Raw genomic sequence first — 19,733 nt, forward strand, 5'->3', positions numbered from 1 at the left:
CTCGTCGGATCTTGATCTAGACTATTTGGTGCTTTCAAAACAAAAAGATAAATAAATAAATACTCTTTCTTATGAGGCTTTGGAGACATGTGTATAATTAATGTGTAGAAGACGAAGTCACGTATATACTCTTTCTCTTCCTCCCTGTCCGTGGCCCACAAACGTTGACAACATGAAGCCCCACACAGACCGTCTGGGGGTACAAGGGTCTGCTCTGAGCCTGGATGTTACTGAATGAAACAGATTTCATTTATTTTTGATTTCACATATTTGTTTGTTTGTGGAATAATGAAATCAGTACATCATGTTCACCTGTGTTTCCATGAAGCCCAAACTAATGGATAGGGATTTACCAATCATACCTCATACCCCAAAATTTCACAGGCTTGAACGATGATCCCTTTTTGACTGGAGTAAAATAAATAGAAAACATTAAAATATATTCTCATAATCACATAATCATACTGACATTTTAAAGATTTCGGCAGCAGGAAGCGAGGGGAAAGCGATCATGTTTCCCCCAGCAGTAAGACTCCTTCAGCAGGACGTGATGAACACGAGAAGGAGTCAGACGCGTAAAGGTCGTCACTCAGACCGCGTCCTACCGGGATTTACAACTCATTCATTTGAAATAATGGATACCCTAACCTGACTCTGTGTGGCACGGCGTGCTAGCGCAGACCAGGGAACGCCATGACTGCACACACCTCATATCTATCCAATCAGTCAAGATGCTTTAGCACTCGTGTCCGAGACCCTAACAGGGGCTGTAAATTACCTGGGGCCGTTGTTCATGGGGCCAATAACTTCTGAAGGAGAATCCCCCCGTCAATCTGAGCCAACAGCCCCCCTACGGCGGAGCGGGGGGAACCTGGGTGCTTCAGGAACGATATGTAACACATAGAACTTACCCTTTACCAGAAAATATAAAATAAAATATTTCAAAGATATAGACGTCTTGGCGCCTACAGCGTGTCAGGACCGGGAGCCATGCTTTTGTTGAAGTTACCGCCTTGATCACGTGCTCCTCCTACCTCTTCACACACATCCCTCTTCCTCTTCCATCTCTCTCCTCCTCCTCCATCCCTCTCCTCCTCCTACATTCCCCTCTACCTCTCCATCCCTCCCTTCCTCTCTTCCTCCTACATCCCTCTCTTCCTACTCCATCCCTCTCTTCCTCCTGCATCCCTCTCTTCATCCTGCATCCCTCCCCTCCTCCTCCATCCTCCTCTTTCCCTGTCTCTCTGTCCATTTAAAAGCAGCAGGGGAGAACAAGTGTTGATCCCCAGTCTTGCTCCCACCCAGCAGCAGGTAATGTGTGTAATATGAAGAGCCAAATGGGAAAGTGGGTCTGGAGAAGGGATGGTGTGATTGGTATCAATCCAACCCCCCCCCCCAGAGAGTGCTTCGCTGGGAGCCCAGCGCTGGGACATATTTCCATACACACCACCACTCCCCATGACAGACCTATAGTGCTGTCAATACATGCAGAATGGAGGGGGAATAAATGCACTGTATACGTAAGTAGCGACTTGGGCCCGCTTCTTCCCCACGAGATTACCAATTGTTTACGTGTGTGTGTGTGTGTGTGTGTGTGTGTGTGTGTGTGTGTGTGTGTGTGTGTGTGTGTGTGTGTGTGTGTGTTTATGAGCGACACCTGAGCGAGGAGAGGAGCTCTCAGTTAGCGCTGCAGGCGCGGTAATATTTCATGGTTGATGTGAGATTGGAGGGGAGACGGGGAGACGGTGAGCCCCCCCCCCCCCCCCATGATACAACATAGCAGGCCGTAAGTCCGCCCAAAGCCTGGGTTTTCTGTTCAAGCAGGAGACTGCTCCCTGGTGTTCCTCTGTTCCAGCAGGGTGCATCGTGGGGGATCTCTCTGGGTTCCTCAGTCCCAGCAGGGTGCATCGTGGGGGATCTCTCTGGGTTCCTCAGTCCCAGCAGGGTGCATCGTGGGGGATCTCTCTGGGTTCCTCAGTCCCAGCAGGGTGCATCATGGGGGATCTCTCTGGGTTCCTCAGTCCCAGCAGGGTGCATCATCAATTCTTTAAGTCATGTAAAAGCGCTGAGGAACATCTGACCACATGAACTAAATAAAAACCAGATGTTCGGGCAGGGAAAGCTCTCCCAGATGTTCAGAGGGGAGAGAGATGTTCATGCGTGTGCGTGTGAGGGAGCGAGAGAGAGAGAGTAACTGGTAGGACTGCAGAGTGTCCTGGGTCTCTCTTTATGAGTGCATGAGATTCGCTGGGAGCTGTGATGGGGAACGCAGCGGGAGGGGATGGGGCTGCTGGGTGTGGGGGGGGGGGGGGGGGGTTACCGTGGCAACTGCAGCGCTGCCTCTACCGGCTGCCAGAGGCGTTCTGCCTCGGTGAACCCACCCTTGAGCGAGACGTTCCTGAGCGGATTCTGCCGAGCGTCCGAGACGCCTCCCGCTCGGCGGCCGTCTGGAAAACATAAATCAGGGGTTCTTCCCCCGGCTCGTATCATCCTCTCGTCATGTTCAATGCACAGACGGCCGAGTTGTGAATCAATCCTACCAGGGTTCTGTTCCGTGGCCCTGATTTATCAGGTGCATGATGCCCGAGCACATGCGCAGTTAATCCACGACCAGGACTGACTGTTCGGTGGAACGTAACCACAGCGCTCCGTCCGCTATGAACCGGAGCGATACGAGTAGTGGAGTTACCACCGGCACCAGTTCCAAAAAGACCCGCTTACCGCGACGGCGGCCCGGGCATCCAGATTCCCGCTCCTACTTAGCCCCGCCACCCCACCCACCACCAGCCAGCCACCCAACCGGATAGAGAACAATGACAGACGTCCACCCAGCATGTTGTGCTCCTACGCTGAGGACTGCTAGGACATCTCTGGTGATGGCTGCCCCCGATGTAATGAACAGTCATTGAATACTTTAGGGCAGTGGGTGCATTAGCAGCCCAGTGGGACTGTCCCCCCCCCCGGCCCCCCGCAGAGACAGCAGGACGTGACATTGTCTTGGGTTGGTTAGGGTTGACCTTGCGGGCCGTTGGAGTGGCTACGCTTCAATCGGGGAGACGTGGACTCAGAAGAAAATAACTGCTTGATGACAAATGAAAAGGAATGGCATTGGAGAAGAAAAAGGGAATCAATGCAGCAATCGATGGTTATCTGATTTTATATTGCAAAACTCTTAAGGAGAGGAAGAGAAAAGATCAACCAACCCGAGCTGTATTGGCATAAATAACAATATTAATCAAGAAGAAATGCCGAGCTGACTGGTTGATAAACCAGCCAATAGTGTTATATCAAAACAAATGATAGTTGTAAACATAATATCCCTCGACCCATAACTAGTTTATCCTTGTCCACATTTCTCCCAAGTAATGGTCTGCACATTAAAACATTGTAACTGAATCTCTGACATTGAAGAATTCAGAGTGCATCTTCTGTAACAAGTCTCTTTTCCAAGTCAAGTAAAATAGAATATTGAAGCTCTAGAGTGATTGTTTATTGGTTCAAATGCCCGCCTAGAATGGGTGACAGTTTTAGACTAGGCAGTCAAAGCTAAAGGTATACTTGTCGAACATCACTTGAGAAAAGCACCTTGAGAAAAACAAGGTTAAGAAAAGTATGTCACGACCATAAAAACTTTTATTCCACAGCTCATGCTCAAAAGGCATCCTTCATACGCTGAGAGACGTCAGTCTTCTGAGGTCATTAGACGACCTTGGGCCCAGTGTGACTCCATCCTTCTGCTCATTGGGCCTCAGATAGGCTGTGCTCCCATCTCGACTTGGCACACGCCTTGAACGTCGTTATTCTTTATTTGGTCGGGACCGTTCAGGTCAATAGCACACTCTCTCACACACACACACACACACACACACTACCTCTGCAATGGACTGCCTCGGACTATGGACTATTCACTATTTAAATTCAATGCAATGAATCATATAAACGGAGGGGGCAGCTGAGGAGGTCTGGCTGAAGAAGCAATCATGTAATTGAATTTGGCCATCAATATATATATACAGCATATGTACACACACAGAAACATACAAGTGTGTGTGTGTGTGTGTGTGTGTGTGTGTGTGTGTGTGTGTGTGTGTGTGTGTGTGTGTGTGTGTGTGTGTGTGTGTGTGTGTGTGTGGTGTGTGTGTGTGTGTGTGTGTGTGTGTGTGTGTGTGTGTGTGTGTGTGTATTCAAGAACAGCCTTTCTTCATGAGCGTACAAAGGCATCCGGCCCCCAAACTCAGAGTAGTACAGAGTGTGAGTCCTCCGAGAAGATCATCACGGTTACAGCTCTCTGGATGATGGCGTTGTGGAACACAGCTACAATATAAGAGTAGAGTAATGGGCATACACAGGACACCGCTGCACGTAAAAAAAAACATGTTCCGGGAACGGCTTCCATGAATCAAATTCACATAAAGAAATACAAAAAAACACAAATCGGATGCTGCTGAAAACAGAGTGAACGCAGTTTCACTTTGCATAGCGTATCATTGCTGCTACTATGTACGCGAAACAACGATAACAGGATTTTTTTTATTTGAGCATATCCGGCATCAAGTTTGCCAAACGATGAGTTGATTAGTGATGAGTCCCCTCAGCCACAGCCCCGCCCCGCACCACCACCAACACCACCACAAGATGGTGAGCAGGTCTGAGCTAAGAAGCTGTTCAGGAGATGATCATTACTGCCCATTATCTAATGGTCCTTCTGGCCCTCAGTCTAGAGCTAGTCTGAATCAGCAATATTCATGTAGGACTGAAAGTGATGAGTTATGAATTAGACTATTGATGAGGCCCTTAGCCGGGGCCATAACTGGGCCCCTGAAGTCAATAATTATCCCAATAAGAATATCTTTATTGCAAAAGTGCACACTGCAGCAAAATCATCAGTACACCAAAACATTCCCCACGGTGTACTTGCTACCGCCTGAAATGATGGTTTTCATTAAAATGAAATGTTCCACGGTTATTGATTGCTGAAATAACCCAATATCTCCTCATTTTCAGGGCAGAAGGAAATGGCCTGGAATAGTGGTAGCACTCAAGTATTGTGTGGTTCATAAATGTGGTTTCATACAGCTGTCCCCCAGGACTATCAGAGTGGAATAAGTGTGTTTAGATGAGAGTTATGCTGGGAAGCACACAGCTAGGCGGAAACATCTGTATATGCAAACCTGTACCAATCTGTCACCATAAGGAACAGAGAGTTAAGTAGAGACACAGCATAAATGACAGTGACAGATATTACAGGTCACAATGTCTCCTGCCTTGACCGGACTAAGAGTGCTGTACAGCCTAGCAAGACTTAGCTTCCGAGCTAATCCTTAGCCACAAGTGCTTTCCTGCATTCCATAACATCACACCTGCAGTCCCGGTGAGCTCATCACTGCTCCGTCACTGGGAGTATCTGCACGCCTCCCATCGCTTCGTAGTTCTGCTGGCCCTGGACTGGGAGGGTTGTTGGACTGGCCAGTGCCGGAAGAAACAGAAGAGTCAGAGTCAAGCACCTCCTGAAGGAGCACATTGGGGCCGTGTCGAGAACCAGCTGATTATGGAATGCATTGGCGATAAGGACACGTACGTCTCTCCCGCTGACACCCATGGGCCAACGGCCGGGGAGCCGACGCCCCTGAAGGCCCTCGCTGATCCCACTGGGTTCAATTCCTCTTTGTACAGACTCCTCCTCCACCTCTCTGGCCTCCACCTTGGAGAACGAGGCGAGAGGTCATCTCCACAGCAGCTTATACTGCTCCTTCTCTCGAGGAATGTATTATTCATGTTGTTTATGAAGTGAAAGATAGCAGACAAGTAGCCCAATATGTGTCAGTTCCCAAACACGTTTGGGAACTGGTTCACACATATTGTTGTCATATTCATCCGGCAGATAGGACTATGTGGGATGTGGATATTGCCGTCCTTATGGGGGATGCTTAACGTCTGAAGTGCCGCACTGTTGTACCTGATCGATGGGCAGCTCCACCTCCAGCTCACTCTCCTCCTGCACCTCCACCGCTCCTGCCACCTCCTCCCTCTGGCTCCTCCCCCTGAACGCGCTGCCCTCTGAGGAGAGCATTCATCACCATTACCTCATCGGCTGGCAGCGTGGTCACCCTGACACTCCTCCGCTCGCTCACTCACGCTCTCTCTGTCTCACTCACGCTCTCTCTGTCTCACTCACGCTCTCTCTGTCTCACTCACGCTCTCTCTGTCTCACTCACGCTCTCTCCGTCTCACTCACGCTCTCTCTGTCTCACTCACGCTCTCTCTGTCTCACTCACGCTCTCTCTGTCTCACTCACGCTCTCTCCGTCTCACTCACACTCTCTCTGTCTCACTCACGCTCTCTCTGTCTCACTCACGCTCTCTCCGTCTCACTCACACTCTCGCTCTCTCTTCATCCAGCCTTCATCCAGACTACATCAGGCCTTCATCCAGACTACATCAGGCCTTCATCCAGACTACATCAGGCCTACATCCAGCGTTTTCTCCTACTCGCTTTCTTACCTTAAGGGCTCATTTAAGAGGAGGGACCAACGGGGGAATGGCTGGAGATAAATTTGCTAGAGGGGCTCGAAAGTCAGCACGAATTTAGGTTAATATATGGAAGACCAGCACACAGGCTGCCTGCTAGCGCTGTCCCGCTACCGCTAGCAGAGAAACCCCATCCCAGGATGTGGAAAGTGTGATGTGATATCACAGCCCTTAATGTATTTCACGTCATACTGTTGTGTTGCTGTTGTCGTTGTGCGCAGAAAGCCATGAAACAACAATTGAATAGCTGGGTGATGCAAAAAGGCTCAATTGCTGTGTATTGATGCTGTATATCAATTTCAAACTGCATCATTGCTGCGTTACTAAAAGCCGTAAATCTTCAAGTATAGTTTGTCGGCCGTGTGATCGTTCCTCTGTGTTATTGTGATGAATAACTGATGATTCTTTTGATTCCCGCAACATGAGGAAATTGGAGCATTTTGTTTTTCCCAGCATAGTTAACAAGCCTAGCTGGATGCAGATCCAACTAATGGGCTGTTTGAAGTCTTTATGACTGAAGGGGCCTTGAAGCTAGCGTTCTCTCTCTAGTGTTAGCATAGCCTAAGCGTCCTGTTTTAGGTGTTCTCAAGGAATAGTAGCGCGTTTAATGGAGATATCACTTCAGGGTGTTAAAGAGTTAAAAGAACCACCATGAATCCACCTGCAGTGTACAATAATATGAAGAACAGTTTTAATGAAATAACCATAACCAGCGAACACAGACACTGCACACTCTTACATGCACTCTTATTACACGCATACATTCAAACAGATAAAATACAGAATCAAACCACAGAATTCTGTTTTATAAGAAGCAACGAGTCCAATTCACGTCAGTGAGCATGAACAGAAAGATTCAAAATGTGACATATCTGTAAAGGGGAGAGAGAGAGAGAGAGAGAGAGAGAGAGAGAGAGAGAGAGAGAGAGAGAGAGAGAGAGAGAGAGAGAGAGAGAGAGAGGGGAGAGAGAGAGAGAGAGAGAGAGAGAGAGAGAGAGAGAGAGAGAGAGAGAGAGAGAGCTCCTTTAGAATTGCCTTGCTTACCCCCCACTGAGAGCAGAAGTGGGTCTGTGGCCACCTGCGTGTTGTTTGGCTGCGTCGGCCTGCCAGCGGCTGAGGGCTGCTTCATTCGGCCCCTGGCTGTGTGTTCAAGGTCCTCTCTAAAGCCGGCTGCAGCAAACTACATAAAGAGACGGAGAGGCAAACACACACAGAAGAATCCCAGACTAGGCCGTAGTTTCTCTGATTTCTCCCGGTTCCGTTGGGTTTGAGTTGTACAATTAGAAGTTAAAAACACTACAGGGTTACAACGCATGTTCTACCATAAGTTGTTCCTCTGCCCTGTTTTTTATTGGATTAGGATGATTTCTTTTACATTTTCCATTGACCTCAATTTTTCATGAGCTAATACGCTTTGTAGCTCCCCCATGACATCCAGTGTATTGAATTCATCTGGTTCCAATACATCCTCGCCACCACCTATCAATCACGGGGGAGGCGGCAAAACGAATCATTTATTGATGAAATGGGGCAGCCATGAATTTCTAACTGCATTTGTCTTATTTATCAGGCCAGATCAAACAATGAAATTCCAAACAAGCTTAAGAGAGAGAGAGCGAGAGAGCGAGAGCGAGAGCGAGAGAGAGAGAGGGAAGTATGTTGGGGGGGGGGGGGGGGGGGATAACTTATTTGCTGGCAGCAACAGCAGCCGATTATTGATAGGGAGCAGAAGAAAAAATAAAAATAAATGGGCTGGGGACTGGGAGGCATAGTGGGAGGGTGTGGGTGTGTTGGGGGGTTGGGGGCTGGGGAGAGTATGAGGTGGGGGTGGGGGGGTGCAACAGCAGCGGCGGAGATGAGTTCAGAGTGATGTTCAGGCAGCAGGGTACACATCGGAATTAATGCTTCCACAAAAGGCAATTTTCTCCTCACAGGCTGTTCACCCCCACCGTAGAGGGGAGGTCTGCCTCCCTCCCAGAGGGTGAGACAGAGGGAGGGAGACAGAGAGAGAGAGAGAGAGAGAGAGAGAGAAAGAGAGAGAGAGAGAGAGAGAGAGAGAAGGAGAGACAGAGAGAAAGCCAGAGAGAGAGAGAGTGCCCGAGAGCGAGAGAGAGAGCCAGAGGGAGAGAGATAGTGCAGCTGACTTAATGTTGCTGTTCAGCTACAGAGCTCCTTGCTCCAGCTGCCGTGCTCGGGGGGGATAGGGCAGTGATCTCGGCTTCCACCAGAATACACTTCAGGCGATGGTCTTGTGAGTCTCACTAACATGGAGCCCAGGGAACAGCTCTGCTGCTGCTGCCTCAGCGCAGGGGATAGGGAGTCAGAAAGATCAACAAGAGAGAGAGAGAGAGAGAGAGAGAGAGAGAGACTGAGTTGAAACAGAGTTCACCCCCATTCGATGGCCAGCATATCAGAGACGAGGCGCCGTGACACTGCAGCGCTGGGTGGGTGATAATCCGATCTCCTCGCCCCGTGGTGATGTAAATATCTCACCTCAAAGACTTCAGATCTGAATCCATGTCGCTCATCAAAGACCTTAATGCCTCTTATCAAAAGATGTCAACGTCAGCCTCACGGCGAGATATAAACCCTTCTTTTACTAAAGTCTACAAAGTTTTATCAAGACGGGTGAGAGGGTGAGAGGGAGAGAGAGTGAGCGTGAGAGCGACAGAGACACAGAGAGAGAGAGAGAGAGACTGAGAGAGTGAGAGAGCGAGAGCGAGAACGAGAGAGAGAGACAGACCCAGGTCTAGGTCCTCCTCTCCGCCCTGTAAGAGCAGACATGATGGCACGCTGTGTTGTTTGGGTAGAGTTTTCCACCGGGCATCCTCGCCACACCCCAACCACTCCCCCCTTCCCCCTCACCCTGATGAGATCACAGAGGAGGAGCACTGCATTATACAGCAGCCCGGAGGCGAGTCATAACTAGGTGCCAGGAAGTAACAGATCACACCTTCTATTAATCCTTATTGAGTCTGTCTGTCTGTCTGTCTGCCTGCCCGCCCCTCTCTCTCTCTCTCTCACTCTTTGATACACAACCTTATTTTCTCTTTCTCCCTTCATGTCTGCTTTTAGAGTCTTGACCTCATCACTGAACCCCTACCTAAGAACCCCCCCCGTCCCCCGTCCCCCGTCAGCTCAGTGGAGTCTGAACAGACGTCCCGTGCAGGACCAGTGTGCTACTGGGGCAGGACCAGTGTGTGAGAGAGAGAGAAAGAGAGACAGAGAGACATAGATGAATCTGAGTGTTTGTTAACATCAGTGGGCTAAACAGCAGACGAGCCAAGCTGGTGTCCACACATGTATCTCTCTTTTTGTTATTTACTTGTCACATGATGTTTACAAAGTCCTGAGGAATCACGGGAAGGTAGTAGAGTGGAGAGCATCTAATCACAGCCATAGCTCTGTCTCTGTCTCCCTCTCCTGGTGAGGGATATGATGGCAGGTCATGTGTGCGCTTTGTTATTGCTGTCGTTTTGTTTATGTACTTCACAGCAACACGTAATGGAGTTATGGAAAACTGAATATGGGCAACTTGTAACGTTTTGAAAGACAAACCGGCCATCATGGGGACTAGCCTGAGTCAGAGGGCCTCCAAGGCAGTTGGTCGACCATGTTCTAGCTGCTTGGTATAATGGTAATGTTACCCTGACTCCCCCTAACCCTTGACATTAACCCAGACCCTGACCCTAACTAGCCGTAACCCTAAATAACGCTAACTAACCCTAACCCCTGACCCTTACTAACATTAATACATACCCTAACTAACCCCTTATCCTTCACCCTATATTGCAGTGTCCCTCTGGGATGCTGCAATATAGGGTGGACACTGGACATGGAATTTTGGTTTGTTGATTTTACTACACAGGGTTGAAAAAAAATTGGAAAATTATATGAAAAGCAATGATAGTAATTCCAGATGGTATTCTCCCCATGTTGGCGTCTCTCTGCTAATGATGGAACTACTGGGGGGGGCTTCCTCCTCACCAGAAAACCAGAACATTCTTTTACTGGCAATCAATCAAATGTCAGATATGTCTCAGTTGGATTGGGGTACTGGTTGGGGGGTTTGGGGATGGGGTGGATTGTGGAGGTGGTGGGGGTGAATGGTGGTGGTGGGGGTGTTATGCGTGGGTGGTGGAGGTGGATAGTGGTGGTGGATGGGGGGTGGGTATATATCACTAACTGCTGAGTAGGCATCTTGTGTGTTAGTTGTTCATCTCAGCGCCCCAACGCAGCATTGCAATCCTCCTATGGATTCAGAGCATCTCACTGTGTACTTAATCACAATACAAGTTGTCCCCAGTTGTGGTTTGAATGGATTTTCCCCTTCTTCCCTCTGACTGTAGAGTCACCCGGTGCCCAGGCTCAGTCTATGAGGCTCGCTGCACTTGATCAAGCGGTGCAGCTCGTCTCTGTGGGGATTACCCATCAAAGTGGAAAGTAATGGCGACTCAATGCCTTCGCGTCGACAGTGATTGATGATGGCTCGCTTTTATAACGAATTGCAAAAAAAAACAGCGCAACACGCGTCGCACCCGTGGAAGATGCTAATTGAAATGCAGCACATGCAGAGAGATGCTTCTGGAAGTGCTGAGGTAATGCTAACATGTTCTACCAGAACCACGCTACATTATGGAAGGGGGGGGGGGGGAAGGACCCAATGCAAGCACATGGTTAGCATTGAAGTCATCAGAGAGCACGGAGAAGGAGATGGCTAATCCACGTGGAAAACATGGAGAAGGAGTTGGATAATCCAGTTGGAGAACATGAAGGAGATCCTAATAGAAAAGTGTGGTGGCTCACCGCAACCTTGGAAGGTCTGGTCTTCCTCCTGTAGAGCAGATGGTTCCTGCTCCTCCTGCAGACATAATGACCTGTTACTAATCAGATAATATTCATGCACATCCTGATAAATGTCCTATATATATAATTACCCCTGAGCCGCCTGGTCCTCTCTGATAAGGGCGGTACAGGGCACCCACTGGCTGTAGGCCTTGACCCTGAACCTCTCTGCTCCCACGGCCACGTAGTACTGGTGGCTCCTGAGGTCCTCGGGCCCCCGCAGCGGGCGGCCCTCCAGAGAGAACAGCCTGGACACAACATCTCTTTGTAACCCTTGTAGGGAGGTCATGAGGTCTAATCCCCTTCCTCCAACGACCTACCCGTGCACTGCCCCTGTCCTGAGCTCCACCTTCTCCGTCACCAGGGCCAGCACCTTCTCCCAGCTGCTCAGCGTGAACTTAGGGATCAGGATACGGGCAGGAGGGACGAAGACGTCCCCGTTGGTAAAAACACTGGAACACACGAGCACAATGATGTTAATGTTCCATAACAACACAGGAGAAGCTACAGATCCTTTTAGAATCATGAAAATATAATGGTTATGTAAGCAACAATGAAGACGTACTTGATGGTGCATGAATCTTTATTGCTCCTCAAACACCTGGCAGGAACTACGATTCGGCTGTGAGTCACTGGCTTGATCTGAGGATGGTTGAGATAAAGAACTCATAGCAACATCAGGACGAGATACAGACGTGATGTTTTCATATCAGCCCAACATCAGGACACACGAGATACAGACGTGATGTTTTCTGATTGCTACTGTAGGTATTAGTGATGTTTAATAGTTTGCCATACCTCTTCTTTCTTCTTTGGCTCTGGTTTCCTAGGAGTTATTAGCAAATAGCTGACAAGATGAAGTGACAGATTTCAGTAAGATAAATTACACATGAATGAATTCAATCCGATAAAATATACATGATGAATGAATGAATTCATTAAGACAAAAAACACATGATAAATGAATGAATTCAGTCAAATAAATGACACATAATAGATGAATGAATTCAGTAAGATAAAGACGATAAATCCATGAACACCTACCTGAGTCGTTTGAAGCGCTCCGCCCCGGCTGCCACATATCTCTCTCCGGTCCTCAGCTCCTCCAGCTCAGACACCTTGTGGCCTTCTCTCGGAGTGTACACGTTTCTGACCGCTCCGAAGGAAGCCTCAAGTCCACTCGTCAGAAGTGTTAAAAGAGAGTCAAAGGTGGTCACTTGGCGTTGTTTGACCACTAATTTTCTTCCTGGGAAGAAAGCATCCCCATTCCTGTACACAATGATGGTTTTGGTGGGAGGCTGAGAGGCTAGCCTGCCTGGGAGGGGCGGCATGGTGGTTCTGAGCTAAGGGCTGAGACCAGCACCACTGAGGTGTCTGAAACCAATCTGGAGAGTTGGCCCGTCCGCCTGTTATAGGACCCTCAGCGTTACACGAAACGACTTGGTTCATCTGAGAAGGGTCGTTTGTCAAAATGAACAGCTTTCCACAGGTGTTGTCAAGTTGGACAGATCTGTGAATCTGAAATTCTGTTTTGTTTCTGTGTTTCCAAGGTAACCAGGATCAGAGGTTTTTTGATCTGTGTATTTAATGTTTGCTCATTCCTGAGTTTTGATTTCCATTTGAAATCATTGTTTATTTGAATAATGGTGCCACTGAAAGCAGGTATCTATTTATTTCTACAGTGTGGTCTAACAGATTCTACAGAGACAGGCTGTCCCACATGAACCACTAAGATCAGCCGCGTAACCAGAGATGACCATCAATGGCACCTAATTGGTTTTTGACAGACAATTCCTGTTCAATGAAATGCATAATTCATTCTTTGTATTAAATATTAATTTCTAAAAGGGGTTCATGCTGTGCTTTATTAGAGCGTTATATCATGCATATTGAAAACAAAATCTCCAGTGTGTGTGTGTGTGTGCGTGCGTGCGTGCGTGCGTGTGTGTGTAAAAGCTGGGGTGAGTTCACTCTTATTACTTACTTATTGTTATCTATACATCAATAAGAAACACATTAAAATGTTTAATTCACAGTTGTCAGGGGTATATAATAGCTTTTTTTTTACCAAGGGAATGTGAGGAGTACGGATCGACTAAATTGACTCAAAACAGACTGTTTGTTTGCATGATAATGGATTCTATTTTTTTATTATCTTCAGAAAACACATTAGGCCCATTAGGTGCTGTCAGCCTTTATCTGCACGTTGATTATGAGGAGTCCCCCCTGGTCTCCCAGTATCCACTGGTCTCCCTTTGGTGTCCCTGTACCAGCTGTTCTCCCCTCCCTCTAGTCTCTCTCTCCCCACTGGTCTCCCCTCCCTCTGGTCTCTCTCCCCTCCCTCTAGTCTCTCTCTCCCCACTGGTCTCCCCTCCCTCTGGTCTCTCCCCACTGGTCTCCCCTCCCTCTAGTCTCTCTCTCCCCACTGGTCTCCCCTGCCTCTAGTCTCTCTCTCCCCACTGGTCTCCCCTCCCTCTAGTCTCTCTCTCCCCACTGGTCTCCCCTCCCTCTGGTCTCCCCTCCCTCTAGTCTCTCTCTCCCCCCTGGTCTCCCCTCCCTCTAGTCTCTCTCCCCACTGGTCTCCCCTCCCTCTAGTCTCTCTCTCCCCACTGGTCTCCCCTCCCTCTGGTGTCTCTCCCCACTGGTCTCCCCTCCCTCTAGTCTCTCCCTCCACTGGTCTCCCCTCCCTCTAGTCTCCCTATCCCCACTGGTCCTCCAGTACCCACTGGTCTCCCTTTACCCACTGGCCTCCCTTTACCCACTGGTCTCCCTTTACCCACTGGCCTCCCTTTACCCACTGGCCTCCCTTTACCCACTGGCCTCCCTTTACCCACTGGTCTCCCTTTACCCACTGGCCTCCCTTTACCCACTGGTCTCCCTTTACCCACTGGCCTCCCTTTACCCACTGGTCTCCCTCTACCCACTGGCCTCCCTTTACCCACTGGTCTCCCTCTACCCACTGGCCTCCCTTTACCCACTGGTCTCCCTCTACCCACTGGCCTCCCTTTACCCACTGGCCTCCCTTTACTCACTGGTCTCCCTCTACCCCCTGGTCTCCCCTCCCAGCAGCGGCCCTCACACCCTGTCCTTGTGGAACTCGCACACGGAGCCCATGGCGGGGCGGCAGGCCACGTCGGTCCACTCCCCCGACGCCGTCAGCTCCACGCAGTCCTCGTCCCCGTACGCGTCGTTGGGCTCCCCCTTCCTCCAGCGGCCGAAGGTGGTCATGGGGGAGCGGTCCACGTAGCGGAAGTCCCCCTCGCGCTCCGCGTCCTGGAGGCCGATGTAGGCCCGGGCCAGGCCGGCCTCGCTGAGGTAGGCCGCCAGCAGGGCGTTGGCGGTGGGGTCCCGGGGCATGGCCAGGTGGCCCCCCCGGGCCTGGCAGAAGGCCTCCGCCTCGGCGAAGCTCCTCTCCTCCTTCACCAGCAGGTAGACCTTAGTGTCCGTCTCCTTGATGCCAGCGACCGCTGCGGGGGAGGGCAGGGCTGAAACATGACCACTGAGTATTTTCTATGTTTCCACACTGCGACACGGGGAGACGGTGATTATCGCAAGCGAGGGTGGAAGCGCCGTGACTCATGAAGCGGAAAGGTGTTGAATAAATATAGATGGACGGCATCTGTCGATGTGGCGGACGTAGCGGGCGATCGGTCGCGGTAGGAGCGCAGCAGAGGGCGTTCAGAATGCTAAATACCATTTTTAATGAACTTGATTTCGGAGGACAGCTGGGCCACCAGGATGTCCATCTCTCCGATCGTCTTCCTCAGTGGAGAGCACTCGCACGGAAATCCTGGGGAGAGAATCATGCTCAGCCGTTGATCCACGCAGACGCAGGCATGAATGGTGACATATTATACCACCAGGTGTGAGTGTTATTAGCCGTTACAAGTCGTTTTGAAAATCTGCCTATTTGGACAGCACAAGTAGGCGTGTCCACCTAGATGTATGAAGGATAGATCAGCAAAGTTTACTACAGTCCACTGGGTAGGCTGGTAGACTGATCTATCCAGGACACATCTAGGGGGACACACCCACTTGTGATGTCAGAAGAGGCAGATTTTTCAAAACGGCTTGTAACGGCTATCTCACTCACACCTGGTGGTATAATATGTCACCTTTAAGGAAACCTTTCCTTTAAGGAAAGTTGTGTTGGTATTAATCATTTACCTGGCTCTCCGCTGGCACCAATGGGGCCTGCTTCGCCCATGTCTCCCTTGAAGCCTTAAAAGAAAAGAGAAGTTATGTTTGGATCAGGAACATGGACGCAGCAGTCCTGAGCAGTCAGTACAGTAGCAGTTAGCCTCAGCAGTAGTAGTAGACTCACCCTTGTATCCACTCGGCCCAATCTTTCCATAGTGTCCCATGATGCCTTTCGGCCCTTTAAGTCCTTGTTGGCCTTTCAAAGGAAGAACGTTTGATGAGATCAGGCGAATGTAAGAGTAATGGGCACTTGATTCTTTACGTTACTATTCTTATTGTCCTGTCCCAGTCGACATCACGACAGTGCGTGTGTAGATGTGTGTGGTCTTACGCGTGCATGTGCTCTTGTGTGTGTGGTCCTGCGTGCTCTTGTGGTCCTGTGTGCATGTGCATGTACTCCTGCATGCGCGTGTGGTCCTCTGTGTGTGCGTGTGTAGGGCCATAAGATAAGTGAGGAACATTCTTGTGTGGCAGCAGACTCTAACTCAGAGTAAACACTTCAGCAGACGTTGATACTATGCATCTCTGGTCCGACCTCTGACCTCCAGCCCCAAACGTAAACACTCAGCACTCTCTAGAGGCTGGGATGTGAACAGCATCCTGCCGTAGATAGTGGATTTACTATATTAAATCACCGGAGAAACTCCGAAATGCCACTATAATGTGAACTATAATGTTTTACTTTAAAGTGCTGCACTAAAAGAGCAATGCAGAGTGAATTTGAACCCAAGGTTAGGGCACAAACATACATATACACATATGACCAGTACGCACATATACACATATACACAGATACACATATACAAAAACATGCATATACACATATATATACACACAGATATATTTACTTTTAAATATATTCCTATATGTGATATAGCGTGGTGGGAAACACAGGCTGTGTTCAGCATCAGGCGGGGCGTACCATTCTCTCCCGGGGGTCCGAGTCGGCCTGCTCTCCCTGCAGCTCCTTTGGTTCCTTTCTCTCCAGGTTCTCCTTTACAAATACAAATAAAGACAAACAATCTTAGTAATCAACATAAAAACATTCAACTTAATTTCAGTCCTAACGTCTGCGTCTGGTTGGTTCTGCTACCATATCGGCCTGTCCTCCACAACCTTAAAGGACCTTCTGTGTTCCTACACAAAATTACTCCCGGCCCTTTTGGGTTAAAGTGTCCAATAATGCCCGCCTGTGAACCTGGGATTACATACAAATACACCCTGCTTCCATGTGGGTTCATTGCTTCACATGTAAAAGTTCTGTTTTTGTTTGCTATTGTACTTGAGCACATACAATGAATCTTCCTGTTCTTAGATACAATTCCCTCGATTACAAAAAAAGAAATTATATATACACGAGAATAAGTGATTAAAAGGCATATAGTGGACCTCAGTAGACTACCAGGTCAGACTACATGCCTTTGAGTCCAGGGATGAGAATCTGAACGCTGCAGGGCTCCTCTGATGAGAGTTGTCCAGAGACGTGCAGGAGTGAGGAACCCAGCATGGAAATCAGGAGGCTGGACAGCAGCAGCCCAGATCCCATCATCATTCTGCAACCAGCGGACAACGAGGGAAATTACCTGTTTAATATACAATATATACATTCAGTGAAATATGTCAAAAGATTCTCAATATTGTAATGTAAAACATGTGGACATTGAAGCCAAATTTGAGTCTTAAGAACTACAACATGTACATCTAAGCATCACAGTCCAACAATAAATAAAATAATCCTTTATAGTTTATAGCTAACCTACCTTTAGAGGAAAAGAAAATCCAGGTAGATGTGTTCAAACTGACATAAAAACGTGTGTTAAGTTCCAAAAGGAGAGGACGTAAAGACTCCAAACACAGCGGCTCCAAACCCTGTTGGTCTGAACACAACCTTCCTCCCTCCAGCGCACACCCCAGGAATGGGTTTGATAGCACAGTTATAAACACTTAGATAAAGAGCCAGGCCGGGGCCGGCTGGGGTAATTGGCCTGCTGAGTAAGGGGTCGAGGGACTGCTAGACCGTGTATTAGAAAGACACCCGTATGGGACTCAAATGTGCTCGGCGTCAGGAATATATAGACATGACAAAATATCCCCTATCATTTAGTATGTTCACTCTCAAATCAATCTATTTCTGATAGCTAATTATGTAAGATTTAGTTATATTTATCTGTTCTTTATTTTGCCTTAAGATGTGTAGTCCAGTGGCCTGCTGTATCCAGATAGGCCACTAGATGGCGCCAATGTTGGGTTAGTCCACCTCCATGGTGACTCAGTGTGTGCAGTGAGTCCACCTCCATGGGGGCACATTGTGCAGTGAGTCCACCTCCATGGTGACTCAGTGTGCATTGAATCCACCTCCATGGGGCACATTGTGCAGTGAGTCCTCCTCCATGGGGGCACATTGTGCAGTGAGTCCTCCTCCATGGAGCCCCCCAGTCCAAGCTAGAGAAACGTGGCAGGAGAACTTGCATTTAGCAGAACAACTTTGTAGGGAGAATCCATGGGGCAGTTCTTTGAACGATCAACGTTGAAATAAGGGTGAATGATTTACTGTGTGCATACATACGTTTATGTAATGATTTTAATGGGTTATTTTCTTTCCCCTTGAAAGAATCATCTTGGTTGGATTTGTGTCTTCCCGATAGAGGTAATCCGAAATTGACATACCTTGTCTTTTATTAAAATCAGTAATGTTTACAAACTTTGTAACGTGACGTCATTCTGTATTCAGTTACTGTCAAGGTCTTCATTTTCCTATCAAAAGATCCAGGCTAACTGGTGTTAACAGGACCCTAAAGCTCTGAACAGGACCATACAGCTTTTCTGAGGTTCTGAACTTTGATCTAGCATCTGAAACCCCTTGTGTTGTGAACAGGATCATTTCAGCCCCCACTGGATGTACTCCATACTGCCCTTCTCAGATCACAAGAACCTCAATGCAGACCAAACGGAGGCTTTGGTCCCTCATTAAACTTCCTTCAGTCCACTGCTGGAACTGTAGAGTCATCATTATCCCTTTGCTTTTTAAATGGGACTAACATTTAAGCTCACTTTTGCCAAAGAGAGACAAACTTTTAGGCACTACAGTGAGCCTGAGGGTAAAAGGAAAAGGCCGTCAACATTCTGCTTCATGTTAAACAGTCACCAAACATCGTTTTAAACAGTCACCCCACATTCTGCTTCATGTTTGTCAGATCATAGCTTCACATGTCAGGATGCTGAAACGGCTCAGTTTTCCCAATTGCACATAAAAAAAAACATAAGAAAATGGGTAAAGATAAAGCATGTTTATTTATGAAGCAACAAGTGTTCAAATTTCAAGCAAAACGTAAAGCACTCAGGGAGAAAAACTCAAAACCCGACAGGGAAAAAGAGAAACCTTTAAAAATAAAAGTAGAGCGACAAAGGGACAAGTCTGGCTTAGTCTGAGTTTAAGATTAAGGATTGATAACTTTGCGCAACCTTTTAAAATAGGACATTTTAGGCAACTTTTTGTTAATATTGGTCATTACATGAAAGATCGCCATGTTTAGGTTTTAAGAAAAGTTTTAGATATTAGGTTAAGAGAGTTGGGCATTTCTGAACGAGAGTTTAGGCATTTAAGAGGCGTTTAGATATTAGGTCAAGTTTAGCTAAGAGAGTTTGTCATTTTAGAGGTTTAGGTAAACGATTTTAGGCATTTGAGATGTTTCAGTTAGATTGTCACGTTTAGGTATTGGGTTAACGAGTCAAGTTACTTTAGGCCTTGTTAGAAGTGGTTAAATTGCAGCATTAAGGTTAGAAAGAGGGTTAAGATAAGTGCTCAGGTTTTTTCCAGCCTTGTCTCTTTAGTCGCTCCCTTAAAAAGGGCTACTGCTGTCAGAAACACAACAGCTAAGATCATAGATGGTGTGTATACAATTAAAACAGACAAATCAAGATTAACCTCAACATACTTCCCCAAAAATGTGGAGTGACATGATGCAGTTTGTTTTAAAAGTTAAAACAGTAGTGAGTGTTGTCAGTATGGGTGGGAGTGTGTAGCTTAGATTGGTGATGTTGGGTGTAGATGCATGAAGCTGTAGGGTGTGCAGGTGTAGCCATGGATCTTCAGGGTGGAGGGGAGTAGGACGATTGTGTAGATCGACTGCTCAGTCACCATACTGTGAAGAGAATTGACGC

General features: G+C 48.1%; 2 protein-coding genes across 4 annotated transcripts; both read right to left on the reverse strand.

The window, feature by feature from the left end:
- Window positions 1–4,234: 4,234 nt before the first annotated feature.
- LOC130382129 (doublecortin domain-containing protein 2C) lies at window positions 4,235–12,703 on the reverse strand. The gene is made up of 10 exons (XM_056589741.1): window positions 12,417–12,703; window positions 12,171–12,219; window positions 11,938–12,014; window positions 11,693–11,824; window positions 11,509–11,620; window positions 7,572–7,707; window positions 5,957–6,057; window positions 5,579–5,701; window positions 5,172–5,181; window positions 4,235–4,314 (listed from the first exon to the last, which is right to left on the reverse strand). The coding sequence occupies exons 1-10, from the start codon at window positions 12,701–12,703 to the stop codon at window positions 4,235–4,237; spliced, it is 1,107 nt and encodes a 368-aa protein (XP_056445716.1).
- A 1,706-nt stretch (window positions 12,704–14,409) lies between these two features.
- Window positions 14,410–17,478, reverse strand: colec11 (collectin sub-family member 11). 3 transcript variants are annotated; one of them, XM_056590680.1, is made up of 7 exons: window positions 17,333–17,478; window positions 16,992–17,125; window positions 16,495–16,566; window positions 15,697–15,768; window positions 15,540–15,593; window positions 15,067–15,162; window positions 14,410–14,857 (listed from the first exon to the last, which is right to left on the reverse strand). In XM_056590680.1, the coding sequence occupies exons 2-7, from the start codon at window positions 17,122–17,124 to the stop codon at window positions 14,448–14,450; spliced, it is 837 nt and encodes a 278-aa protein (XP_056446655.1). In that variant the 5' UTR covers window position 17,125; window positions 17,333–17,478; the 3' UTR covers window positions 14,410–14,447. The 3 variants fall into 3 exon arrangements, with proteins under 3 accessions (XP_056446655.1, XP_056446654.1, XP_056446656.1); XM_056590679.1 differs by having other exon boundaries at window positions 14,411–14,857; window positions 16,992–17,155; XM_056590681.1 differs by having other exon boundaries at window positions 14,412–14,839; window positions 16,992–17,155.
- Window positions 17,479–19,733: the final 2,255 nt, after the last annotated feature.

The sequence above is a fragment of the Gadus chalcogrammus genome, chromosome 5 (assembly GCF_026213295.1).
Source record: "Gadus chalcogrammus isolate NIFS_2021 chromosome 5, NIFS_Gcha_1.0, whole genome shotgun sequence".
NCBI classification, from domain to species: domain Eukaryota; kingdom Metazoa; phylum Chordata; class Actinopteri; order Gadiformes; family Gadidae; genus Gadus; species Gadus chalcogrammus.